We start from the raw sequence: 26,776 nt of genomic DNA, 5'->3' as shown, positions 1-26,776 counted from the left end.
GCCTGGCCCCAAATATTACAGCCTGGTCAGCAGTTGAGTGGAGCCACAGGAGTGTGTGTGTGTGTGTGTGTGTGTGTGTGCGTGCGCGCGTGTGTGTGTCTGCTGCAGGGAGTTTAGGAGGGGAGCTTGCAAGCCTGCTTCATGGCGGGGCCTTACAACATCAGGCTGCTTTGGACATCATGTATCTGGGGTTCCCTGGGCCTCGCCCAGTGGCTTTTAAAAGCCTCTGAACTGAGCTCCCTCCCCAGGCCGTTTTATGTTTTTTTGGTTAGAGTCCTGCTAAGCTGCCCAGGCTGGGCTGGAACTTGTGATCCTCCTGCCTCAGCCTCCCACGGCAAATCCCCACCCCTGCTTAGAACCTGCAGTCACTGTCACCAGTGCACACACCCTCAGTCTGCAAAGCTCTCTCTCGCTTCCCGGAACTCAGGCCTTGCCCAGCCTCCTTTAGATCCAGTCCCACCTGCTCCTTGTCCCTGCCTGCTGTAGGAGACTCAGAGCTCGGCCACTCATCTCCATTTCAGCTCCTGCCAGGCACCCAGAGGTGGGCTCCCAGGGCCCCTGCCCAGCCTTCTCCACCCCATCCACTCCCTGCCCCCAGCCCTGCATCACCCTCTGAGCTCTGCAGTTGTACAGCAGCGGCCCCCGTCCCACGTGCTGTACCTGGCTCCCCAGACTGCACACTCCCTTCCCCCTCACAAGCCCCCGCCCTGCCACTCCCCAGTCTGGAGGATGCTGAGCTCCTGCCGCAGGCTGTCTGGGAGAATCCTGCAGGACCCAAGCGCCCAGCCCTCAGGTTTTGAAGGCCCCTTTCGAGTTGCTTAGATGCTGCACAGGGGAGGCACAGGTGAGCGAACCAAAGGCCCTGCCACCCCCATTCCTACTGCTCCTGCAGGCTGGGTCCTAACTGGTGTGAGCTGTCGATGGCCATTCGTGGGCAACTCCAGGTTCCCCCTGGTCTCCTCCCCTCTCTCCATGGAGAATGGCCCATGGCCCGGCAAAGGTCAGGAGAGTCCCACTGACCTTCCAGGATGTGTCTGGCCGTCTGCACACAGCGGAGAGCCGGCGAGGAGAAGACGGCGGTGATCCTGACACCGCTGTCCAGGAGAGAGTCCCCTAGAGAACAGCAGGAGACAGCACCCTTGTGATTCGCCCCGTGACAGGTCTTTCCTCCCCGCAGCAGGCAGGGGCCTGAGAGGTTCCCAGACTTCTGCCTCGAGGGTGGCAGACCTGTGCCATGACCACCAGATGCCACGACCATGGAGATATTATGGGGCACAGGGGGACATCTGAGACCCTGGCTGAGCCAGGTGGATGCACGGAGAGTGGAGATTTCCTTCAAAAAAGACCACCGGCAGCTGATAAGGAAGGGGCCGGGTGTCCGACCGGGAGGGTCTGGACACGCAGGGGTCAGTACACGCACACACGCTCACACACACACGTGCGCAGACCCCACACTGGCCCTGCCGTCGATGGCCGCCCCCTCTGACTTTGCCCCATGGTCACGCTGGGAGCCTGAGATCAGCGGCGAAGCCAGCACCGTGTTCCCTCCTTGCGTTCAGAGATGGGCAAATGCCGTGCAGCAGGGCCTCCTGCCCGCAGGGAACTGGATGTTACATCCCCTCCCTGGAGCTCACTGCTGGGCGAGGGGTCGCACTTGGGGAATTTATAGAGTGAGGGCCAGGTGAGTTCAGTGATCTCTTCTGTTCCTGAAGTCAGCCACAGGGGGTGAGCCCCAGACACGAGACAAACGCCCCGCGATGGACGTTGCCCTAGAGCCACTGAGGGGATGTGGTCTGCGATCCTCACGTGACAGCCCTGGTGCACACAGGGTCTGAGATGTTTCCTCTCCTCTCTCCCTCCCCGCCCACCCCCCAGTCCTGGATCAAACCTCTGCACTTCAGCTCCCTGCCTGTGTGACTTTGGGTGACCTCTCTGTGCCTGGGCTTCCTCAGCAGAGTGGAGAGCGCTCACGGGGACGGCAGAGGAGAGGGGCAGGGCTCCCCAGAAAATCACGATCACTGCCCCCTCCCGCCAGGTGGCCCCATGTACCTGCGAGTCTGGCCTGGAAAGACCCACAGGATGATAAGGGCGGATCGAGCTCAAAGCCCTTTAGGCCGCCACTCCGGCTGGGCAGACAGCGGGGGAAGTTCAGGTCCGGCCTGTAGTATTTCCCTGAAGCAGAGGGGAGCATCAGACACCCCAGCACGGGACCCCCCACAAGACGAGATCCACCTCTCTCGACATCACAGCCGACTGTGCGGTCTCTCGGACATGCTCTGGGGTTGGTTTGGGCCCAGAGAGCTGGGACAGCTCTGCCACACAGGAAGCGCCCCCTCCAATGCACAGCCCCAGGGACCAAGAGCCCCCCATCCTGCAGTCTCCCCCACAGCAGAGCCTGATGGGGGCCCGGGGTCTTGAGGGCTCATTCAGGCTGATGGGCAGGAGGCCCAGGTTTGCCTCCATCCCCGAAGGGATGCTGGGTCAGCCCACCTGCCAGAAGCCGTCAGGGACAGCACATCGATGGCTGGAGGCTCCCTGTGCGCTGAGCAGACTGGGACGTAGCCCCTGGCACCTTGTGTCTGACCTTGAGCCCTGAGACCTGCTAGTCTCGGCTCCAGGCCAACACCAGCCGCCAGCTGCTGTGCAACTGGAGACAAAAGGGCTTCGTCTCTCTTAGGAGTAAAAAGGGGAAATGGGAACTGCTGCCATGGGTCACTGAGTTAAAGCTGAAAGCCCAGGACCAGCTCAGTAGGTGGCATGCATAAATCAACACTGGTGAGCTGGGCATGGTGGTGTCATCTCAGCACCTGGGAGGCTGAGGCAGGAGGATTGCAAGTTTAAACCAGGCTGGGCACCTTATTGACTTAACTATCTCAAAAAAAAAAAAAAAAAAAAGCTGGGGATGTAGCTCAGCATGTAGGTTCTGGGGTCCAATCCCCAATATCAGAAACAGAAGTGACGGCAGATTCCTTCTCCCCAGTAGCTTTCGTCTTCGCAGGGGACACCGCTGCGCCATGTACCTGTGCCTGCCAGCTTCCCTGAGTGCCTCCCCCGTGACCCGACGCCCCCGTGGTCCAGCAGCCATAGGGACACGGCCATTCTAGTGGGCGAGCCGTCGGGGTCTGGCTCCGGCTCGCCCTCACCCCACCTACCGTCAGGCGTGGAGCACTGCTGCAGCCAGCTCTTCCCGAAGACCTGGTCCACGCGCTCCCCATGGCGGATCACCAGCACGCTCCTCCTAGAGATCACGGCCTGCGGGAGGCGGGAGCCGCTTAGGGATGCACCAGACTCGCCCTCCGGGGCACGGGCAGCTGGCTTGGAGAAGGGCCACCCGCCACCGGTCACTACAGTGACGAGGACCGGGGACCGGACATCTCAGAAATGAGGGAAGGGCCGGCTCACCCGTCACCGGAAACTGCTCTCTCCCGAGGCCGCGTCTCAGCACAGGGCCTCCATCCTTACCGCATCACCGAGTGCTCCCGTCTCCCAGCTGTCTGTGCACCCACTTGCCCGCCCATCTCTACCCCATCTTTTGTCCTTTTATGGACAATCTCCCGTAGGTAAGGACCGCCCCTTATACAGAACAGCCCGGCGTAGGACCGACAGACACACCCTCTTCTGTTTCAGACCCTCTCCAGTTGACTTGTTACGTCTGATATGCCGTGTGTTCTGTACAAACAGGGGTTACCCTGCATTGTGTAGGGAACAGGGACCAGAATAGACAGTGTATGCCCAGTACAGGTGTGCTAGAGTTTGGATCCCAATTGTTTTAAAGGTCACGTGCTAAGGGCTTGTTCCCCAGCCTGGGGAGCTCCTGGGAGGGGACAGAACCTTCAGGTGGGAGGAAGTGAGGTCATTGGGGGCGTGGCCTCGAAGGGGCCAGAGGACCCCGCCCTCCCTCTCTTCCTCTCCTCCGCATCATTTTTCTCTTGTGCTTCCTGGCTGTCACCCTGATGTCCTGGCCACCACAGACTCACAGAAACCTGGCCAAACCATCCGTTGGACTCAGATCTCTAAAACCACGATCTGGCGCACACTTCTTATCTTTTAAAGTTGATTTTCTCTGGTGTTTTGTCACAGGATGACTGCCACAAGATGGAGTTTTTTGCATATTTTCCATCCACACTTGTTTGACTCGGTGGTTGCAGAAGGCGTGGACGGGAGGGCTGACTGTAGTCTATTCTATTTCTCCTCAGCGTGAGGGTGGGCTTGCCAGTGAAAAGGGCACTGAAGACTGAGACAGGCAGAGGGTGCCAGGACAGCTGCTTGCTGCAGAAGCCTTGTGTACAGGTTGGGACCCTCAGGGATAGTGTGGAGATCCACCGTCACCCTGAGGGCACCACGGGGCCAGCTGACGTCACCACACGAACCTCCCAGGCCCACACATCTGGGGCCAGATGGGAATCCCACCTCTACACAGGCCCCAGGTGCTGCCCATGAGACTGGAGCCATTGCTGTCCCTGTGGCGCAGCTCTGGGAGAAAGCTAATGGATGTGGGACCATGTGGCAGCCATGCCCCTCTCAGGAGCCACAGATCTCCTTGGAGCTGAGGGGCAAACATAGAAAGATGCTTCATGGAAAGGACCAGGACAGAGTGGACAGTGCCTGCCAATGAGGGGCTCGGGAGCTCTGGGGAGGACAGCACTTGGCCATGCCCTGGCCGAGATGGTCAGGATGAGCAGGGCAGGGTGGACTCCCAGGGGGCAGCCCAGCAGCCCAGTGTCCTTTCACCTCCTCAGCTCCAGCTTTGGCGACACAGCTCTGGGCATCCGAGGTGAGGGCCAAGGTTTGGGGCGTCTTCCTGCTGAGTAGTGTGGTGGTGAGATGTACTCCTGAACATAACCCCTGCAGCAGCCTTCACTGCTTTCTGACTGCTCCTAAGTCCTAGAGGAAAATGAAGGGCCTTTGGCATCCAGCCAGCCCCTTCCCCTGAGAGCAGATGGTCATCACCTAGCCAGGCTGCAGATCACACCAGAGTGCTCTCGCTTCTGTGGACAGTGATGGGGCGGCAGGCAGATCCCTCCCCAGGGTCCCCAGTGTTGCAAAGTAGCTGGGAATTGCTGGAAAGGAGAGGCCCAGAGAGCAGAGCAGAGAGGGTGTCCCAGCTCCCTGGTGCTCCTGGGCTCAGCACCATGGACAGCTCCTGGTGCCTCCAGAAAAGCAGACTGGACAAACGCTGGTCCAGTTGCTTGGGGAGGGACCAGGTGTTTGCAGAAGCCACGTGTCTGTGAGTGTGGAGGACGCTTTGAGTCTGCATGCGTGCACTTCCTGAGGGCTGGAGTTTTGAGTGGGGCTGGTGAACACCGTGGGTGCTTCAGATGGGGACAAGCGCCCAGCTGCGGGGCACAGCTCCAAGGGGACCCTTGCCTTGCTGTCTTCCCATCCCAAGGTGTGATTGTGTGTGGGTCACTCATCCGACAGACCGCCCCTTGAGAAGATGCACTAGCATTTCCTGTCTCCCTAAGACTGGTCCACAAGGAGCTGGCCTGGCCTGCATGTGCCCAGGCTCAGCCCGCCTGGCTGCAGTCCTGTGCCAGCAGTGCCGGTTAATCTAGAGCACCACGTGAGCCTGGGCCACTGGTAGCACTGACAGCTCTGAATGCTTCACCATCACTGCTCTGGTCTGGGGAGTCAAGGGGCCAAACCAGCTCTCTAGGTAGAAAGAGCTGTGATTGTGTCCTGGGGCACACTGGGCACCCCAAACTGGGGGTGCACAATAGCAGGGATATATCCTCCCACAGTTCTGGAGGCCAGAAAGGCACAGTCAAGGCCAGCAGGGCTGGGGACCCCACAGTGGCTCCATTAAGGTGGGAATCCAGAATGTTCTCCCAAACTCCTGTGTTAAAGGCGTAGGTGCTGATGGGCTTTGGGGAACTGATTGGATTATGAGAGCTGTGATTTAAGCAGTGGATTAATCCACTGGTGAGATCATAATTGGCACGCTCTGGGAGGCTGAGGCAGAAGGATTGTAAATTTGAACTCAGCAAATTGGTGGGTAATTTAGTGATGGAAAATAAAAATAAAAAATAAAAAAAATAAATAAATGACTCAAAATAAAAAAATAAAGGGCTGGAAACGTAGCTCAGTGCAAAGGCTCTGGGTTCAATCCCCAGTACTGGGGGGAAGGGGAGAATCTTAACTTGATGGTGTTATTGGGAGTTTGTAGAAACAAGAGGCAAGGCCTAGTTGAAAGGGGTGGGTGTCACAGGACTGTGATCTTGGGGTCTATAGCTGGTCCCAGGCCCCTTCCTGTCTGGCCCTCTCATCCTGTTTCCTGGCTGCCGTGAGGTGAGCGGTTTACTCCTCTCATCCTCTACCATGTTGTTGTTCTTCCTCAGGAAAGGCCCAGAGCCATGGGTTCGCCAGACCATGGACTGAACCTCTGAGGTCGTGAGCCAATTTGACCCTGTCCTCCTAGAACTGGAGTCTCCAAGCTATTTCGTCATGGTGGTGGCCAGCACAGGCTCTAAGGGAGACTCCATTGCCCTCCTCCAGGTGTCTCAGCCCACAGCTGCCTCACACCTCCGCATGTGGCCACCTCCTCTGTGTGTTTTTCTGGTCTCTCTTGTAAGGGCCACTGGGATGGCCTCTGAGGCCCCTCTGGACCTCTCAGGATCATCTCTCTCCAGGTCCTTAACTCCAGGGCTTCTGCGAGGATCCTTATCCTTGTCGGGACACATCCGAGGGCTGCAGGGCTCACAACTTCCTGGGTGTGGGGTCACTGTTTCAGCCACAGTTTGCCTGCTGCGCAGAGGAGGTAAAGCCAGACTGAGGGAGGGGCCCAGCTTGCAGGAAGTGCTGTGTTCCTCCATTTAAAGCACCAGTGAGTGTAGACACCAGCTGAGCTCGAGGGACTTCTGTTCCTGACTCCAGGCCTTCACCCTGGCAGGGCAGATCTGCAGAGAGTCCTGCGGGGCCAGCTCCCTGAGGTGGCGCGTTCAGCCTGCACTGTCATCTGGTGAGGCAGGAGGCAGCCAAGGAAAAGGCTGGGAAGGAAGGGAGGATGGGCTGGCCCTGGGCCTTGCTTTCTAGGCATCTGCTAACCAAGGAAATGTTTCAGAAGTAAAGGAAGGCCCACCTTGGAGTAGATTTCAGGGACTAGACCCACCTTCCGGTTAAACAGTCCAGGCCAACTGCTCAGGTCTAAGCACCATGGGAGAAGCACCCGGTGGCCCAGCTTAGCGCAGGAGGGCCCCGCGCATGCGCACGGTGCTCTTCCAAGCCCCGGGCGACGCCTGCCCTGATCACCACATCCCTGATCTCGCAGGTTTGGCCTCGGGGGCCGCGGGCGCCATGATAGCTCCTCCAAGGGCCTCACAAGGCCGAGAGCCCCACCGCCCCACGGAGGGGCCGAGTCAGCCCCTCACAAGTGGGAAACACGCCCCAGAGCAAATGCTCAGTCCTGTCCCAAAGCCTGAGGCTGGAGGCCCCCAGGGCCCTGAGCTCTTCTCCCTGGGGAGGCTCCTGTCCTCCTCCTTCACGGAAACCGCTGACCCCGCTGCAGCCTTCGGGTGTCAGGACCTGGTAACGCGGGTCTGGGCAGCTGGCACAGGGGCTCCTCCTGGGCTGCTGGTGGCGGGCAGGTGCCTGGCTCCCTAGTCAGTGCTCTTAGACCTGGCTGAAGGCCCGGTGGAGAGGACCCATGTCACCTCCCCGGCGCCCAGTGTCCATGCTCAGCTCCTGACTGGATCCCCAGTGGGTGGACCGGCTCTCAAAGACCGACCCCTGGCTGAGAGGCTAGGGCTGCAGTGGGAGTCCCACGGCCAGCAGCGGTGGGAACAGCAGACATTTATTTTCTTAGAAGTGGAGGCTGCAGGTCCAGGCCATGCTGGGAGCACAGCTGGCTCCCCCAGGGCCTTTGTCCTTGGCCAGCATGGGATCAATTCATCCCACTCACTTCCATAAAAGCCAGGTCTCTAAACGCTGTCACAGTTGGACGTGCATCGATTTTGGGGCCACAGTGTAGCCCTTCGCGGAGGGGAGATTTTGTGGTCACTGGGCTGTTTGAAAATGAGATTTACAGGCCAGGTCTGGGTGCAGCTCTGGGGCTTGGGGATGGCCGCACCATGGTGGCTGGCCCTGGCCTCGGGCAGTGACACCCTCGTGGTCCCCAAGGCCAGGACATCGGCCTTCTCCAAAGTTTCCCACATCTCCCTGCATTCCTCCACGCTCCCCTCCTTGATAACCCCCGCTATCAGACTGCACCTTGAGCAGGTGGGAAGGCGTGGGCAGTGGCCGGGAATGCTGGGACCAGAGAGCCTCTCCACACATGTGCCAGCTGCCCAAGGGCCAGCTGCAGGTGCTGGACCCAGGGGCCACTTGTAAAGAAGGCCACCTTCCAGTCAGCCAGATGCCAGACAGCCTCGGTGGACCATGTGGCCTGGCCCGCTGTCCCCCTGCACCCTGTGCTCTTGGATGTGCCAGGCTCAAGGTGCCCTTGCTGTGCCTGGGAGCCCTGCCCCTCCAGCCTGGCGTGGGCTCCTTTTCTCTCTCCCAGGTCACCTCTCTGGGCTCCATCCCTCATGCAGGAGTCTGGGCAGTGTTGTCACCTCCTGCCTGTGTGGGGTCCTAGAGCCATGACTGTGTTGTCTGCCAAGTGCAAGGTGGATCCACCCTGCCAGGGAGGACAGACCAGGTGTAGCCCCGGGGCCGTAGTCCTGCTGGGAAGCACCCCATGCCGGTCCACATCCGAGTCTGCCCTGGCAGCGGGGAGGGCTGTCCACGCACCGAGAGCCGCACACAGGCAGCCCGTTCTCCCCATCTGCACGGAAGACGCAGCTTCACTGGCTGCACCTGAGAAGCGGTGCCGTTACCTGCAGGGCCTGGACACTGCTAATGCTCCTTGGTGTTGCAGGGTGAAATTCTCCGTCCCGCCGGCCACCAGCTTCGCCGTCCTTCCTGGAGTTCAGGTCCATGGCTAGACTGAAGGTGTATGTCCTGCAGAGGAAGGAGAGGGGCCAGGGTTGTGGCCAGAGATGTCAGGTGCACTTGCTGTTGCCATGGAAACACAGCCCTGGGCCTGGGTGTGCTCGAGGATGTCTCTGCCAATAAGGTGGCCCCAGGGTGCAAGGGAGCAGCATGTGAGAAGCACCTGGGGCCGCAAAGTGAGTCACAGTTGTGTTTTATTGCTTCTAGCACCACCTGTGATGGTGAATTTCATGGTCTACCTGGCCAGGACACAGTGCCCTGGTAACTGGGCAAACGTTTGTTGTATTTGAGTCCTGGTGATGGAACCCAGGGTCTCCGCACTGAGCCACATCCCCAGCACTATTTTAAGTTTTTATTTTGAGACAGGTTCTTGCTAAGTCACTAAATCACCCAGGCTGGGTTTGAAATTGTGATCCTCCTGCCTCTGCCTCCCAGGTGCTGGGACTATAGGCGTGTACCACCATGTCCAGCTGTAATGCTGTTCCATGACTTTCGGTGAGTTGTATTTTGGACATGATTAACATTTAAGTAGGCAGGCAGAGTAGGTACCCTCTGTGATGCAGGGAGGCCTCATCCATGTCCGAGGCCCCAGTAGAAAGTAGACTGAAGTCCCTAAGGTCCAAGGGTGTCTGCGCCTGGACATCCTCAGACAACACCCAAGCAGGCCAGGTGATGGGACAGCCATCACTGGTCCAGGGGATTCGGCAAAGTGTCACAGGGCAGGCTCTCTCTCAGGAGCTCTGGGGACAGACAAGGGTGGGGGTACAGGAAGGGATGCTGGCGGGTCCCCAGCTGAGCGTATCTGGGGTGATAGGCAGGGCGGGGGGAGAGTGGAGGAGGGACATCTAACAGAGGGAAAGCGCTTTGGGCACCTTTAAAACGACCTCATCCCGCTGCCCGATGGCCACCCCCACTCTTCTAGGTCAGGGTCTCTGTGCTGAGTCTGGGTCCTGTTAGGACCTCCCCGAATTTCCACCCGTGTTTTAGCTCTGGGTTCCGGCTAAACCTAGAACCTCCGCTCCCATCCATTAGCACTCACATATTTTTGGTTTCTGACAGATATTAACAGCACAGAAAATACAAGAAGTTGAAAAAAGAGGAAAAAGTTCCCTCCTGAGCCCACATTTTTATCTTTGAAAACCAGAGCCACCTTCAGCAAAAGCAGAGGGAGGGGCAGTGCCCCGGGTAGCGGGATTGTCAGGCTGCAACACCCCGCTGGTCCCCAGGAGCTGTGGGCGACTGGGGTGCTGGAGGGTGTGTGGTGTTGGAGGAGACACCACGCTGGGCCCCCTCCCCAGGTCTGGAGAGCAGCGGGGCCCTGGGCTGGAACAGAGTGGGCTAAGGGGAGGGGCTGAGCGTTGAGGGGGATCTCGTGGGCCTGGGACCCCACCGCTGTGGGTGGGCAGTGGGGGTGGGGACCCCACACATCTCCAAGGACCATTTTGGCCTCACAGAGGAGGCTGGGCCAGGGGCAGAGTGGAGCCCAGGAGCTGCACGGGCTGAGGAGTGGGCAGGCTTCTTCTGAGAGCAGGGGCCCCTGACCTCTGCGGTGCTGGGGATGTGCCCGGCAGAGAGCATGCAGCTCCCCAGCACCTCTGAGAGAGGGGTCTTGCTAGGGCAGTGGGGAGGCAGCCCGGAGAAGGCTTTCGGAGCGAGGGAAGCAAGACAGGAATATGGGCAGTGCTTGGAAGGGGATTTGCTACAAACAGGAGCACAGAAATGGGCCGGAAGTGGAGAAAAGGCTTTGTTTTCACTGAGACAGCAGTGGGGTGAACCAGGTGGATGGAAGGGTGGGAGGCACGGGATGATGGCCCCTGGGGTGGCCCTGGTTGGGCGTTTGGACAGGGCTGTCCACCGCGGGAAGAGGAGCAGCGGGGTTGGGCTGGGAGGTGCATCAGGGCATCGGTGGTAAGAGTCTGGGGGACCTGCAGGGGATGCCCACAGCGAGGGCGGCAGCACGGCCACCCAGGGGAGAACTGGAACTCGGAGCCTGAGGTCCGTGGCCAAGCGGGCACGAGTGCCACACACATCTGCCCACCGTGTGGCCGGAGCTTGGGTGAGCACAGGTCTGTGGGCGGCCACAGCACTGCTGAGAACAACCGAGGTGCTTTGTGGCTGGGGGTTGACAGACACGAGGGCGAACTTGGAGGAAGCGTTTCCCTCAGTGTCAGGGTGATGCTACCCTCCCAGTCCTGGGGTGCAGAAAGCCCCACACCCCCTTCCTGGAAGTGGGGTCTTGGGCCCGGGCTGAGAGCATCTTCGAGGTTCCCAGCACGTTGCTCTTTAGCTCTCTACGAGTGGTCTCTTCCTCCTGCTTCGTCAGGGGGCACCTAAGCCATCAGTGCTCAACACTGGCACCGTTTGGAAATCCAACAAACAGGAAACCGGGCCAGACGTGGTGGTGCGGGGCTATAGTCCCAGCACTCAGGAGGCTGAGGCAGGAGGATTACTGTGACTTTAGGGCCGCCTGGGCTGATTGTGAGTTCAAGGCCAGGCTGAACTACATAGGGAGATCCTATCTCAAAAACAAAAAACAAGCAAGTAACAAAAAGCAACTTAAAACTGGTCTGATTGGAGGGAACATACTCTCACTGTGCAGTAAGCATCTTCTCAGTGTTTTTATTTTCCAGTCTCTTCTATTTGTTTTTCCAGATGAGCTCTGCATCATCCAGGGAATTTCTCCCTGCAGCCCCTCAGCCCACTCAGCTCAGTGCCGTCCTGTCCCTCCACCAGGCCTGGGCCAGGCATTGTCTGCACTGTGGTTTTTATTTGTTTCCTTTGCATGTGTGTCCTGAACACAGGGCCTCCCACCTGCTAGGCGGGCCCTCTACACTGAGCCACACCCCTCGCCCCTTTTACATTGAGACAAGGTTTTGCTAAATTGCCCAGGGGCCGACTTCAACTTAGCGATCCTCCTGCCTCAGCCTCCCTAGTGCTGGGATCACAGCATGCGCCGCCAACCCAGGCTTAGCCGGCTCCTTGTTGGCCTGCGTGTTGTGCAGGGGCCCAAGCTGAACAGAAGGACCTTGTTCCCACACCTCACATCATCAGATGCCGGCAGAGGATTGTGGCGGCCCTCGGCCACGATGGCCGGTACCTGTGGAAGGCTGCGAGGGAGGAGGCCTCTGTGCAGGGTCTCAGGTTCACACAGGAAGCGGCGGTTGGTTTCCTCTTCTGGAGGGGGGGCACCACGCCCTGCTTACAGCTCCCTCTGCAGACAGCAAATCCCCTTATCAACGAGCAGCAACTGAAGTTCACAGCTGGCAGCAAACCGCAGGCTTCGCAGGGCTTCGAGACGCAGCAAGGTTGGGGTGAGGCCGGCCGGCACGGTGCTGTCTCTGCTCGTCTCCGCCTGAGTCACCTGAGGCTTCACTCAGCCCACAGAAGCTGCAGGGGCTCAGTTCTGCTGAGTCCTTAGGAGGCAGCGCGTGGGCCTGGTGCACGGTGTCACAGCACCGGTGTGGGGGACGCAGCCACCGTGGCTCTTGGCCTGGGCCTCGGCCCCCGAGCAGCAGCTGTCCTGCGTGGGGCCCCCCGCTGTGCTCCCCCTGTGTGCCCTTGTCTCAACGTCCTGTTTGTGGACACAGACGGGATCAGGGCCAGGCCAGGCCCTCCTTTTCCAAACAAAGCCTGTCGCCAAGGAAGGCCTGATTGTGAGGCACCAGGGGTCGGGACTTCAGACTGTGGAATTCGTGGGGACACAGCTCAACCCACAGCACCATCCCCCTGTTATGTCCGAGCTCCTGGCGACGAACCTGATCGGTGGTTTTGGGGGTCGCTGGATGTGCTCAGGGGCAGCGCTTGGCATGATCGTCCCTGGGCCCCGGCCTCGCCTCTGCCAGGCTCTGCTGTCCACTGTCCGTCCAGCCTCCTGCATGGCACCGGATCCTACGTGGTTCCCCGCGTTCCTCCGTGGGGCTCACCTCCTGGGTGACGCAGGCTCTTCCGTGTGGGTGTCAGGCTGGGGCTGGGTCAGGCCTCTCTCTTCCTGGGGCCTGGGGCCAGGCGTCCCTCTGCCCCGGCTCGCACTGCACGGGGCCGGGGACATTTGTGGCTGGTGCCCCAGCGCTGTAGGCTTTTGTCAAACTCGCACAAGGCCGCCTGCCTGTCCCAAGCGAGCGGGCCGTGTGCCACGCCCCCACTGCTTTGCACTCTGGAGCTCGGCCTCCGGGCCCCTTCTGATGTAAAACCCTTTGAAGGAGGGTGTTTAGCAGCTTAGAGGACAGAGCCGGCTCATCCACTCGCTCGGTTGCTAGGACCTCAGGACTCCACAGCGGAGATCAGGCGCTTCCAAACAGCCCGGAGAAGCACCACAGCGTCCAGCCAGAGTTTATTTCCTTCCATTTGCTGCAAGAAATGTTGCTCCATTTGTAACATTTATTAATTCCTAAGAGAAACTTGCCTCTAGAGAGAGGCGTCCCGGAAATGCCAGGTGCGAAGGGGACGCAGTAACTGGTGGCCGGACTTGCATCCCCCGCAGGGCCTCCCGATGACCTCGGGTCCTCGTGACAATGGCTCTCCATCCTGGGCAGTGAGTGACAGGGGAGAGATGCCGGGGCCCCCAGGGAGGAACAGGTCCTCTCTCCTGGGCTCCTTAGTGGTCCTGGGCCGGTGCCACCGGCCAGCGCCTTTCTCTATGAGCATCTCAGGAGCAGCCCAGGATCCTCAGCTGCACGCTCGGTCCCTCGCTTCTCTGTCTCGGTCTGCAGGCGTCGGTGCCCAAGCAGCCCTGACATTTGTCAAAGCCATGTCCCCTTTCAGTCCCAGGGCTGGGAACGCGGAGCCCAGACCTCCCAGCAGCCAGGTGTGGGTGGACTTTGGCCCTGGTCTGGGTCTGACTTCTTTGATCTTCCTTTGATGCAATTTCCTCATTTTTCTGCTCTCTAAATTTAAAATGGATTCACTCATATTTTGAAGAAGTGATGCTTTTCCAAAAGATTTTGAACAGTGAACAGTTTCCTCTCCTTCCTGTCCCACCGGAAACTCCAGCCCCCAGCGACCCCCGAGTCACCTGCCACAGCTCTGTAGACCCTGACCCGCCGGAGGGTCTCACACACACACACACACACACACACACACAGATGCACCATGCATGTGTGTGTGCAAGCAACTTCCTTACATCTGCTATCCTCACAAATATGCAGTGCTGCACACACTGTTCTGAAAATTGTCTTTGTCATTTGTCAGTTAATCTTGGATCCTTTTGTTTCCCTTTCCTAGTGCTGGGATGAAGCTACTGAGCTACTTGCCCCTCTTGGATATTTTTTTCATAGCAGGATAGAAAGTATTTCCTCACAGTTACATTAAAGCTGCAAGTTGTTATTATGTAGATGGGTAGAAATTTATTTCACTGTTTGTTTGTTTGTTTGTTTGAGACAGGGCCACATGTGTCATTCTGGCTGGCCTTAAACTCACAGCAATGCTCCTGCCTCAGCCTCCTGAGTTTTGAATCACGGGTATGCACCACCACACCTGGCGCTCTGGCTGATTTTTTAATCGAATGCTTGCTTTTATAGGCAGTTTGAGCAGTGAGATGGGGGTGAGGCTGAATCCTGGGCCCTGCAGGAAGGTGGGCAGGTTGTTTGATCTTCCTGTACCTCGGTTTCTTCAGCTGTGGGCGGCAATAACAGTGACCAAAGGTGGGGCCCAGAGCCTAGCACAGGTCCGGGCTCAGGGTTTGAAGGGGCTGCGCACATTCGGAAGCTGCTGAAAGCTGTTTGAACTGAGCCATTCTGAATCAGGGCCTTGCGGCCGAAGTCTGGGACCGTCGCTGCCTGTCCCTACCCGTGTTTGCATCCGTGGCCCCCACAGGAAGAGAAATGGCCTCGGTGACCACTGCCTGTGGAGCTGGAGTCCAGCCGTGGGAGTGGGGCCCCTTCCTTGAGTGCTGCCCACCCACAAATGCTGCCGGCCTGCACCGCCCTCCTCCAGTGTGCGGGGTCAGCGGGAGGAGCCGGACAGGAGGGCAGCAGGCACTCTCGGCACTGTCAGCAAACACTGCTCTCTCCTCTGCTTTCTTCCTCGGAGTCTAACTGGCTTCTCGGTGGGGCCTTCGTTCTGCAGGAGAAGGAGCGCCCTGCCCAGAGCCGGACAGGGAGCGGAACGGAAAGATGAGGGCGGCTTCGCTTCTGGGCCTCCGGGCCGACTCACGTTTCTGTGACGCTGTCAGTAAGTCAGGTGGATTTCAGCTCAGTGACTGTTTTAGCTCAGTCCGGTCCAACTGTTTTGTTTTTCAGCTATGATTTCTGCCAAAATCTGGTCGTTTTCCCTGAGAGCTTCTGTGAGGCGCTGTCCGTGCCTCTTTCTTTGGCGGAGGGATAAAATGACCAAAAACGATCACTTGCTTCAGCTCTTCAGGATACCTTGCTTGGTAATTTGCTCGAAATGGGAGCCTCGCGAGTTAGCATGGATTCCCTGGCAACTTGTAAGCGGCTTCCAATGGTTACTCAAATAAAAAGGCATCAGTGTCAGTCTCTAAAGTAGCTTGGTCTGGCCGGAGACCCTCCACAGGACGGGGTGCGGGGAAGAGCGCTGCGGACGTGTGCGTGCCAGGCAATATCAGTCCGCAGAAATGGCCCGGCGTCCCTAGGTGGAGGAGGCTGCTAATACAGCTAGGTTCAGCTTAAGGATGCGTTCATTCGTGGGGGACAAAACCCTCAGGGAGGCTGAGGGGAGACCGTGCAAGGGCACCCATCAGGCAGATGCGTGGGGTCCCTTCTGGAGACTCGCGGCCCTTGTCCGCCACCCGGCTCTGAAGGACCACACAGCCATGCACACAGGCGTGTGTTTCTGCCTCTCCCTGCCTCGAGTTGTCACCGACTGTCACCCAGTTGTCTGTGTCTGTGAAACCTGCTGGGACTGCCCCCTTTCCCAAGTCCGCTAAATTCTGCTACCTGACGCCACTGCCTGGCCAGGGTCAGCACCTGCAATTCCTCAAAATAAATCCACACGTGTACATGTGTGAATATAGCATGAGCCGTGTGTTATGTCACACGTATTTCACAGGAGATGCATGTATGTGTATACATGCAGTGCTATCCAAGTATCACATTGAAATTGTTTATAATGTATGTGCACAGTATAAAAATTACTGGTTCTTCTTCAATTAAGCTTTTAAGTTTGATATCAGGATCGTGGGGCTGCCCTAACGAGTACTTAAAATGTGAAGACAATTTTGGGACTGGACAAAGGACTGGAAGAATTTTTGGACATAAGATAAAGAAAGCCCAGATCAGCACAAGCCGAGAGCTCACTGAGGGCCAGGTGTGGGCAGAAGGCTAAGGAATCCCAGCACTCTGGGAGGCTGAGGCAGGAGGATTGAACATTTGAGCCCAGCCTGGGCGATTTAGAGACTTGGTGAGCCACTGTCTCAAAATAAAAAATAAAAAAAGGATGGGGATGTAGCTTGGTGGGAAGGGCCTGGGTTCAGTCTCAAGTACTGAGAAAAAAAAGAAAGAAAGAATGGATGTTAAGGGGGAGGCTGAGAGGGCTCAGAGGGGTGAGCAGTCCTGTGCAGGAAGTGGGGAGGGGCGGATCCTACTGCGTATGGCACAGAACTGTGAAGGCGCGCGCGCGTGTGTGTGTGTGTGTGTGTGTGGACCGGAAGTTGGGAGCGAGGGAGTTGGCTAAGTAGCTGAGGGTGTCTCTGAGCCAGGCATTCAAAGCCATGGTGGGCTTCTTCTTGTTGCTTATGGGAAAAGGGGAGAGGAGACAGACTGGGGGTGCGCTGGAGACAAAGAGCAAACAGTTCTAATGGTTCTGAAAATCTTTAGCCTGGACAGATGCTAAAATTAAGAGACTCCAACTAGTGGGAACAAGGCAGCTTCAGGAGAATCTAGTTTTGGGGAAAGTAGCTCCCAGGGTTGTGTGAGCTCAGGACCCTTTGTCTCAGAGCGGCCCCAGTCCTGCCACACCTCAATGACATCTTGGCCACGCCTGCCTGGGGACCCAGTTTAACCAGCTCTGCCACCCGACCCGACAAGCTAAGTGTATTTTGTTTTAGCTGCTGAATTTGTGGGAATTTGCTTTAGTGAAACAGAAAATTACCAACGCACCTTCACACCTGACAGTTCATGCACCCAGCAAAATAATCCGTGAGCCCAGGCTCCGGACTTCTGGGGATGATTTCTGATGATCATGAGAAAGAAGTCTTTTGTAATAACTTGGGCTTCACAGATGAAGCAATCCGTGTTTCCTGAATGTTATCAGTGGACACCACGCATGCATCAAGGTATTCAGGCGGTTGCTTTGCCAGCAAGGGCCCAGTTGTTCCGGAACAGAGAGCCGGAGCCCGTGCGCAGTGCCCAGGGGCAGGGGTGGTGCTCACCTGTGCTTGACCCAAGTGTCTGCCTCACTGGCCCGCTCCGTGTAGTTCTCGGGCAGGAAGCCCCGGCAGCCCGTGCGCTGGGAGGTCCCGATGGCCCAGCCCTCGCTGGCTTCGTCCTGCTGGGTGGGGTCCACGAAGATGTAGTCGCCGGGGCTGAGCAGCAGCTCGTCCGCGTTCTGTGGCCGGTACTGGAAAAGGGCCCGCAGCGTCTGGGGAGGAGACGAGCAGTTTGGGGTCCGCTCCCGGGTTGGTGCTGGGGAGCAACAGCAGGAGCGGGGTGGGGTGTCACTTCCTGTGCTCCAGTCGCAGAGGCCACACTGGGCTTTGTCTAGTGACACAGGGGGTTATCCAGACAGCTTCACAGCAGGCCTTTTTCAGCGCTGCCAGAAACGCTCCCATTTTGCCCGGAAGTTGCTGTACACCTGCAGCTCTGCGTAAAGGCTGCTGGCTGCCCGCGGCACAAGGAAGGTGTGGAGCAGGGGCGGGGTCCTCGCCTGCCGGCCCAGTGCTCTCCCCAGCCCTCCGGGAGGGAGCCCGGCCCTCACCTGGTAGTGTACAAAGCGCATGTCTCGGGAGAACAGGGCCGCCGTCCACTGGCAGGGCTGGCCGGGGTGGATGGCTCTGGCCAGCTGCTCCAGCGTCCTCTGGTGGTGGGGGTAGAACTTGTGGGCCAGCGTCAGGTGTAGCTGCTTGGCGCAGGGCTTCACGCTGCAGTCTGGGGAGTCAGGAGAGGACAGGGTGGTCGGGCACAGGCCCGGAACACGGCACCGGCCTCCACCCACCCATGCCCTCTTTGTGGGCCTGGCTCTCCCCGGTGTCCGGGTTCCCCGGCTGCAGGACGTGCCGATGCCCGCTGAGTGTTTGAGGAGAGAGGAGAGAGGGAGGATGGTGCAGGATTGTGGCTCGGGGTCCTCAGAGCCTCTGGGGAAGCTGCTCTCCGAACCCTTGATGAAATGCATAGAGTGCAGCCTCTTCATTCTCGGGGCATGCCTGGGTCTCAGCACCCGTACCCCAAGACCAAGACTCTAGTTTGGCAGCTTTCTGTTCTGTGAGTCTTTGGAGAAAACTCACGACTATACAACACAGCAGATCTAGCCAGGCGTGGTGTTGTGCCCTTGTATTCCAAGCTCAAAGAAGAAGGCTGAGGCAGGAGGACCTCTGGGACTTTGGAGCCGGCCTGGGTGACTCAGTGAGACCCTGTCTCAGTGCCCCCTGGAATAGAAGGGAAGACCCAGGCTTTCTGTCCTCAGAGGGACACGGGAGTGGGCCACACTGGCTTCTAAGAGGACCCTGTCTCTTTTCTCCGCAGCCTGACACAGGTTGCTCTGGGATGCCAGCGTAGTGGGTGACTTGTGTACTGGCCCCGAGAGGGCCTGGGGACACCGCTGAGCCATCCCTGGCCTCTCACCACCAGGGAGGGCGAGACAGAGCCCATGTAGGGCCCAGAAATGGGCATGAGGTCAGAGCTGCTGCCCGAGACGTGGGTGGCGGCAGGGTGGGCTCAAGTGCCAGTGTGGGTCCTGGCCCCACTGCAAGGAAATGCCGCAAACCTCTGGCTTCAAAACACAGAAAAGCTTTCCCTTGCGGCTCTGCGGGCCGGAAGTACAACAGCAAGTCGTCAGCAGGGCCCCGCACCTCTGACGGCTCCGGAGGGGCTTCCTTGACCCCAGCTCTGGCGGCCCCAACACCTGGGCTACACGACATCAAGCAGGATCTGGCCATGCTGTCCCCAGCTTCCTTGCCGGCATCTCGGGTTCTGTCCTCCTCTTACGGGGACGCTGACCGTTGGGCTCAGGGCCCGTTCTCATCTGATGATGGTGTCCTAGCTAGTTATACCGGCAGCGAGGCTATTTCTATCCCAAGGTTCCTGGTGGACGTGACTTCTTAGCGGGTAGCACTGACCCCGGCACAGTGACTCTTGGCAGGTACTGCAGGCCCTGTGCCTCAGTCTCCCTGTTTTAAGGTGAGGCCAATGAGTCCCCCTGGGGAGCCTGCAGTGAGCCCGGCCTGGGCGTCAGGCAGGCCAGGGGCACCCGGCCAAAGGTCACCTGCAGCTGCTGTCCCCGGCTGCCTACCTGCCAAGACCGCCGCCTCGGTGGAGAACGCCGTGGCAAATTCCCGGAGGGTGTCTGCAGGGCCATCGCTGATGAAGAAGCCGAGGTAGCTGGCGGAGGAGTGGAGCACCAGGGGGACGGTGGCGGGGAAGGACGCCAGGACCCTGTCCCCTGCCCGCTTCAGAGCCTCGTACAGCCGTTCCACCTTCTGGTCCTCACACTGAGGGGAGAGACAGCAAGCGTCGTCTGTTCCCAAAACTGCTTGGGACAGCAGCGACCACTGCGCTGATGCCCCGGACCCTCCCTTCACTGCCAAAACTTCATCCCACCATCTGGCCACTCTGCAGGGGCTCTGGAGGCCTCTTTCCTGAGGGTCTTCACGGGGTGTGATCAGAAACACGGTGAGTGCTGCCGAGCGCCATCCAGCAGAAAGGCAGCTCGTGAAAATCCGACGCTGTGTCCTCATCCACCTGAGTCCCCAGATCTGGCACCGTGTGACTCCCGGCTTCTCCCCAGAACCAAAATGACCATGAGAGGGAAACGTTTTGAATCCACTCAAGACATTGAGGCAGCCAGGACAGTGCAGCTAAAGAAACTCAGGAAAGAGGGCTCCAGAGCTGCTGCAGGAAGGGGCCGGGATGTGGGAGGAGGGTGTGACGCAAGAGGGCTGGTCTTTAGGGGACTCATGACAATGTGTCTTTTCCTGTGACACATTTTTAAAACTCAAGCAATCCCTGTGCCTTTTGGCTCTAGCCGGTGACCTGCTCTGTCAGTGCCTGGTGTCTGGGGCTGCAAACCCGCTCCACATCTGGGGTTGGTTTTTCAGCTCTCTCAGGCAAAACTCCTTTCAAGTGCAGGGTTGGGAGTGCCTTGTCGCTCCTGTCCTTTCCCAGGTCCTGCCAGTCTGGACCTTTCCCTGGGCCCTGGGTGTTTAGCTTTGCTCAGGCAGCAGGATTCCAGCCAACTTCAGGGAATCTTGGGGAGCACTGCTCACACCCACACCCAGACAGGAGTGCAACCTTGGGTGCTGGGGTTAACCTGGTCTTGTTTTGTTTTCTGAGACGGGATCTCACTATGTAGTTCAAACTGACCTTGAACTCACCGAGATTCTCCTGCCTCAGCCTCCCCATTGCTGCAACTATAGGAGTGTGGTGCTGAGCCTGTCCCCCTAGTTTCCCAGCATATAGGAGAGGAGATGGGAGGTACAAGGGGCTGGCTGTCTGCCCCATCTCTGTGCCCCCTCATCCTGTCAGGCAGCCCCAGGGACTCCCCACTTTTCAACCCCCAAGACAACCTGTCTGACCATCTTCTACATCAAGGGCTGGTCCCCAAGGCAGGGAAAATCATTGCAACCACACACCAGCCACCCGGTCTTCAGCTGATTGGGCTCAGGTCAGGGAGTTCCCACTCTGTCTAAGGCACTGGATAAGGACAAGGAATGCATCTGCCCCCAAGGGCCTCAGGTTGGGGAAGGACGCAGAGCTGCACCTTTCTAGGATGGGAAACACCATCGGAGACATAGACAAAAAGAGGGGCAACACAAGAAACAAAACTGCCCTCTGTCTGGAGATCAGAAGACTTAGAAAGAGCAGGGATAAGTGAGTGGGGCCCTTCAGAATGAGTAGGAGTTGACCAAATGAAGGAAAGGTTAACCCACACAAAAGAAGCAGCCGACACTACAGATCAGGACCACCCCATTAAAACAAGTCAGTCGTGTCCCATCCTGGCCTACCTGCCCTGAGAAGGGGCCGCGGGCCGCTAGAATGGGGACCCTGGCCGACTCACCGTGAAGAACTCACAGAGCGTCACGTGCGGGAAGACCTCGTGGGCTCTGTTCTTGGTGCACTGCCGCTTGCTCTCTCTCCAGAACTCCTCCAGCCTCTCGAGCAGCGGCCCCGTGGGGCAGAGGAAGAGGGCATATTCCTGGGGGATGGGGTCGTCCAGGGTCGGGTCGTTGCCGTGGCAGTGAAGCCTGCAGCAGAGAGGGCCGGTCACCTGGCGCCCCGGTCCCCACACCTGTTGCGTGTGCAAACCCACAGAAGGAAGGGGAGTCGGCAGGAAGACTGACCCCTGCCCCACACACCTCGGTGGCGACGAGAACGTTTGTGGACAAAATTCACATCTCTGTCCCACGACAGACTTCGGATGTTAAAACCAAAAGCACATGCAGTGAGCCAGGAAAAGAAAAGGTAGGTGAATTTAGGTGCCTACCACATTTTCTTTCAATTCAAAATTACTTGCAAGAGAAGGAAACTGATGTATGACCCCAGATGCGAATTCACTCCATTAATAATAAATAAATAAATAGTAAATACGGGAACGAAAACAACCACGAGACATCATTTTTCTCCTTGGTTAAATTAATAAGTCTTTTTCCCCCCCAAGGAATACAAGTGCCCGGTGTGTCAAAGGTACAGCAAGACTGCAAGACGGCTGTGGGCAAGCTCGATAGAAAGCAATGAATGCTGCATCCAGAGCTCTCAAATACCCCAAACCTCAGCCCGTCGTCTGCTTCCGGGAAGGGTCCCAGGGAAAGAGTGAAAAGCGTGGGCAGGATTCACATACGAGACATTGCTTGTGTGCTTACTTACAATGGAAAGTGGGAACCTACTCATCACGTGCGCATCAGAAATGGGGGCTTTGAGGATGTCCCAGTGACAGAGACGTGCACCGCCACGCGGGGAGATGTTGGGTACACTCGGCACTTCTGCCTGAGTAAGGTAAACCCAGCGCGATCCATAACTGCGGTAAATGTTTAAGCTCTTAAATATTTATTGTAGTAAAAGACACATTGTTGTGTCCCTCTCAAAATCCTCCCCTCACTGCACACCGTCCTCCCACGTCCCGGCCCCTCCTGCAGCCGCTCTGCAGCCCTCTTTCCTGAGTGTCTTCAGCTGCGCTGTCCCGGCTGCCTCCATGTCCTGAGTGGATCCAAAATGTTTCCCTCACGGTCATTTTGACTCTGGGGAGGAGCCGGGAGGTGCCAGATCCGGGGACTCAGGTGGACGAGGACCCAGCACCGTGTTTTTATGAGCCGCCTCTCTGTGGGATGGTGCTCAGCAGTGACAGTCAACATTTTTTTTTTTAAATCATAACTGAAGACCTTCAGGAAAGAGGACTCCAGAGCTGCTGCAGGAAGGGGCCAGGAGGGTGGGACGAGTGTGCTGGGAGGGAGGGGAAGGGTTATGAGGGAGATAGATTCCTGGCAATGTGACTTTTACTGTAATAACTTTTTTTTTGGTACTGGGACTCAAACTCAGGACCTTGAGCTTGTGAGGCAGGCACAGCTCCACAGAGCAAAATCCCTGGCCCTGTAATAACTTTTTTTTTTGAAATTCAAACATTCACTGTGTATTTTGATCACATTTTGTATAAATGGAGGCAGCCACATCCCTTCACATCTTGAGTTTTGTTCTTATCCCTTCCTGGAGTTAATCTCAATGAAGAATTTGCTTTGTTTTCTCCCAGAAATTTAAGCAAAAGATCTATAGATAGCCCCATGTGTGTTTTGAAAATGGCAAGCTGTGGTTTGAGTTATTCTACAGCCTGCTGTCTCTGCTGCCAGCCACGTGTACCGACAGGGGCACTGGCAGAGGTGCGTGGGGAGGCCAGTCAGAGGCTGAGCTGGTCAGTCCTACTCCATGCAGTGCTGCACTTGGCCTCTCCCTGTTGATAGCAATTAAAATCCCAATGCTGCAGCCAAGTTGTCTGCGCATGTCTCCTTGGGCCCTTTGTACTTCCCAGGGAAATGCTGGTTCATGGGGCTATGTGAAAGCGGTGGCTGGCCATGTGTACTTGATGTTGGCAGGTGGCCCCACACCCTACCTGCCCTCCTTCCTTCCTTCCTTCCTTTCTTTCTCTCTCTCACTTGCTCTCTTTTTCACCTTCCTTCCTCTCTCCCTCCCTCCCTCCTTCCTAAGGCTTGAACCCAGGGCCTTTATACTGAGCTATATCCTCAGCTATTTTGATATCTTATTTTGAGACAGGGTCTTGCTAAGTCACTAAGTTGCCCAGGCTGGCGATCCCCAGGTCTTGCCATCCCCCTGCCTCAGCCTCCCAGAGTACTGGGATCCCAGGTGTGGGCCACCAAGCCTGGCTGTGACCTTTCTTTTTCACATGGGCACTGCTCTGTATTTAGTCAACAAACAACCTGCATTTGCTTTGACAGACCAATTTGAATTAAATCAAATTTTTTGTTGGTGCTGGGGACCAAATACAGGGCCTCACCCATGAAGCACATGCTTTACCCCCGAACCCTAACTCAGACTTTTACAAGAGGAAATCTTAGCTGAAGCTCCTCATTTCCCTCTCCTGTGCTGGGTGCACAGGCATGTGGATCCTTGTGTCTCCTTCCTGCAGGGGTCCCGCCTGCCCAGTGTCCTGGGTCCTCCCAGGTCCCGGAGCAGAGAGCCAGGCACAGGGTCCCGCTACACTCACCAGGTAGATGCCTCCTCCACGGTTTTTCTTCCAGTGGCAGCCAGTGCTTTCAGCCTGCAGAGACGTGGAGGGGGCATCAGGGAGAAGCAGGGCACTGCCAGCCTGGCCCACAAGGCTCCTGGGCTTCCACTGGGTCCTCACAGGTGAGTCCCAGCCCCCTGTGCCCCTGGCTGCCTGGCGTTGCTGTGCCAGGACATGAATTCTCTGAGCTGGGTTTAGCTGAACCTGACAAGCTTCAGGTCACCTGGGCATGCCGGTGGGGTGCTGTTGGGCCCTGCCAGGCCCGCTGCTGGCTGGTGATCCCGACAGGGATGTGGCCCCCGGAGGGGTTGGACAGGGAGGCCGTGGCGTGGAACTGCAAGACGTGCCTCTGTCCCCACGCGTGTGTGTGCATCTTGTGAACGACAGAGCGCTGGGCACAGCACAGCGTGGGCAGGGAACTCAAGTGGGCTCTGGTGGCACCGGGAGCCACAGCAAGCCTGCCCTTGCCACCAGCTGCTTCCCCTGGACCTCAGTGTACTTGTCTGCAGCAGGACAAAAAGGACGGGGCCTCAGGGGCAGTGTGCGAACCGCCCGAGGCACACAGTGGCCTCCTGCGTGTGCTTGAGTCCACTTCCTGCGCAACAGGCCCAGGGCTGTTATGAACATTATGACGACAGCAAAGCCCTGATTTGGGGGAAGAAGTAGGGCTTTGCTTCAAGGCTGCTTCCTCCAGTGTGGGCCTTTGCTTACGTCCCTGAGGAATGGAGAGTACTTCCCCAAAGGCCGGATGGCCCAGAGTTTCTTTCTGACGCGCCTCTTTCCCTCCCTACTCTCTTCCTTCCTCCCTTCAGAAAGGGGTCTCTCTGTGTTACCCAGGCGGCCCTCGTCCTTGGGCTCAAGCGATTGTCTTGCCTTGTCCTTCTGAGTGCTGGGAACACCGCCCTCCGCTTCGCCCAGCACATTTCTGTAATTTTCTGACCCTCCTGTTTCGTGACTGGGCGTTCCAGCAATGTCCAAGACAGGGCTATGTCCCCCAGGGACAGATGGCTGTCCTTGGGCAGTGTGGAAACACCGTCAGTCACTTCACTGCACGAGAATACCACAGGGCCCCACTTCCTCCAAACCCCAGAAACGGGGGCAGCCAGAGTAAATGGTTTCCAAGGTGCACGTGTATCAGGGCCTCCGTGTCGGCCGGCAGAGACTCCGGTCATCTCAGATGGAGAGTGAAACGCCTCCCTTGGAGGACTCCCTGGCCCTGCAAAGCAACCTCTTGAACAGGAAGTCGGCGCCATTAGCCCATCCACCTCTGGCCCAGCCCGTGAGCCTGACACCAGGGCCCTGGCCACCCATACTCACGCGGTGTGCGCCGGGAAGCCCAGGGCCAGGAGTGGGTCCAGCAGAGAGGGCCTGCTGTGGCCCTTGAGCTTGCTGCTGACCTTGGCGTAGAGCTGTGTCTCTCCTGCTGCTGCTGCCATCTCTTCCTCCCTGCAGTGCGCCAGGCGCTTGCAGATAAAGTGGAGCTGGGGGAGGAGGATGGGCTGAGAAGCAAAACCTCAAGGCCTTTTTGATGGTTCTGACATTGCCATATCCTGTTTGCACGAGTGCTGGTCGGCAGTGTCCCCTCTGCGGGGTGCCGGGTCTGCTGAGCCCAGCAGGGCTACATGGGGCATGGGCCCAGGACAAGGGAGCGGAAGGCAGGGTGGGCCCCCGTTTGGGGCCCAGGGCACTCACCTCAGTGACCTCGGTAGCAGTCCCCACGTCTGTAGGTGAGACATTCGACTGCCTACATCTGTTCTCCCTGCTTGCTCTAAAGCCTTTTCCTTCCTTTAGTTCTCCACTGACTTTTTTTGTTTTTGTTTTGGTACCGGAGATCCAACTTGGGACTTTACACTTGCGAGGCAGGCAGTGCAACCACTGAGCTAAATCCCCAGCTCTCCACTGACTTGTTTTTGATTTTAAAAACTTTTGAAAAGTTGAAGAATAACACGTGTGCAACTTGAGGAAATCCCATAAAGTGAGCGTGAATCTCCCTAGTCCCCCAGTGTACTTGTGGACACCCTGGCCCTGGGCCTGTGGAGACCCTTGTGGTTGTCACGACCGGGACACCCACGACAGCCTGGCCCCAGATGTCTGCAGCGAGGTGGGCACACCTTGTTCTGGGACTTTCCGGGGACCTCAGCACGCCCCCTCCTGGAGACTTCTGCCTGCCCCTGTGGCTGCACCCGCTTGGGTACTGACAGGTCCTTGAGCTCTTCACGTCTGCTTTCTTTGTGCAATAAGCATCGGCCTTTGTGGCTGCTGTGCGCGCACCGTCATGCTGTAGAGTGCTCATCAGATCCGCGTAGCACAATGCCTCCGTCCAGCTCTCCATGGCTGTGCCCTGGGGCAGGCATCACAGTTCACATTCTCAGCAGTCACGGAGCGTGCTGGTGGCTGTACATCCTCGTCCGCACTTGGGATTGACAGCCAATTAACTTTGGCCATTCTGGTGGGGCTGTGACTCCCATTTCCCTGGTGGACAGTGACTCGCAGACCTTTCACGGGCTCTCCGCTGTCTGAGTATCTCTTTGGGGAAGTGCTTGCTCATACCATCTGCTCTTTTTCCCCCCACTGGGCTGCGTGCACTTTCTTGTCCATTTGTGGGAACTCCGGTGAGTGTATTCTGCATCTTATCCCAGACATTGTTGTTTCTTGACACTGATAAACGTGGTCTCCTGTGTGTTGTTCTGGAAGCTTTATTACCATTACCATTCACATTTAGCTCTGTGATTCACCGGAATGAACTTCATGTGTGAGGCAGGGATAAAGTTTCGCTCATTTTTCCCATCGACAAGTCCATCATTGGCCCAGCAAACTGAGGTTGAGTGTCTGCTGTAAATCACGTGACCGTACACGTATAAGTCTGTTTCTGGCCCTCTCGTGTGCTTTTGTTTCGTTTGTCCATTTTTGTGCTTATTCTACATTGTAGGGTTCAACTCTCTGACTTGGGTTTTCTTCAAGATTGTCTTGGCTCTTCCAGGTCTTGTGCTTTTTCATATCCATTTAAAAA

At 57.5% G+C, this 26,776-nt stretch overlaps 1 protein-coding gene across 2 annotated transcripts in view; it reads right to left on the bottom strand.

Annotated features, from left to right (window-relative positions):
* The window catches only part of Ubash3a (ubiquitin associated and SH3 domain containing A), a 28,940-nt gene extending 3,737 nt beyond the window's left edge, over window positions 1-25,203 (bottom strand). For both annotated transcript variants that reach the window (XM_010636483.3, XM_033755959.1), the window contains exons 1-10: window positions 25,084-25,203; window positions 23,746-23,799; window positions 21,094-21,280; window positions 19,330-19,528; window positions 17,800-17,969; window positions 17,255-17,463; window positions 8,814-8,937; window positions 3,153-3,252; window positions 2,050-2,172; window positions 1,021-1,113 (exon numbers count right to left, since the gene is read on the bottom strand). In XM_010636483.3, the coding sequence (XP_010634785.1) occupies window positions 1,021-1,113; window positions 2,050-2,172; window positions 3,153-3,252; window positions 8,814-8,937; window positions 17,255-17,463; window positions 17,800-17,969; window positions 19,330-19,528; window positions 21,094-21,280; window positions 23,746-23,799; window positions 25,084-25,202 (1,378 nt within the window). In that variant the 5' untranslated portion in view covers window position 25,203. The remainder of the gene's footprint in view (window positions 1-1,020; window positions 1,114-2,049; window positions 2,173-3,152; window positions 3,253-8,813; window positions 8,938-17,254; window positions 17,464-17,799; window positions 17,970-19,329; window positions 19,529-21,093; window positions 21,281-23,745; window positions 23,800-25,083) is intronic.
* Between the last annotated feature and the right edge of the window lie 1,573 nt (window positions 25,204-26,776).

The sequence above is a fragment of the Fukomys damarensis genome, unplaced genomic scaffold (assembly GCF_012274545.1).
Source record: "Fukomys damarensis isolate Sample0158 unplaced genomic scaffold, DMR_v1.0_HiC HiC_scaffold_24, whole genome shotgun sequence".
NCBI lineage: Eukaryota > Metazoa > Chordata > Mammalia > Rodentia > Bathyergidae > Fukomys > Fukomys damarensis.
Note: the sequence above shows the minus strand (reverse complement) of the source record. Positions and strands in the feature narration are given on the sequence as shown.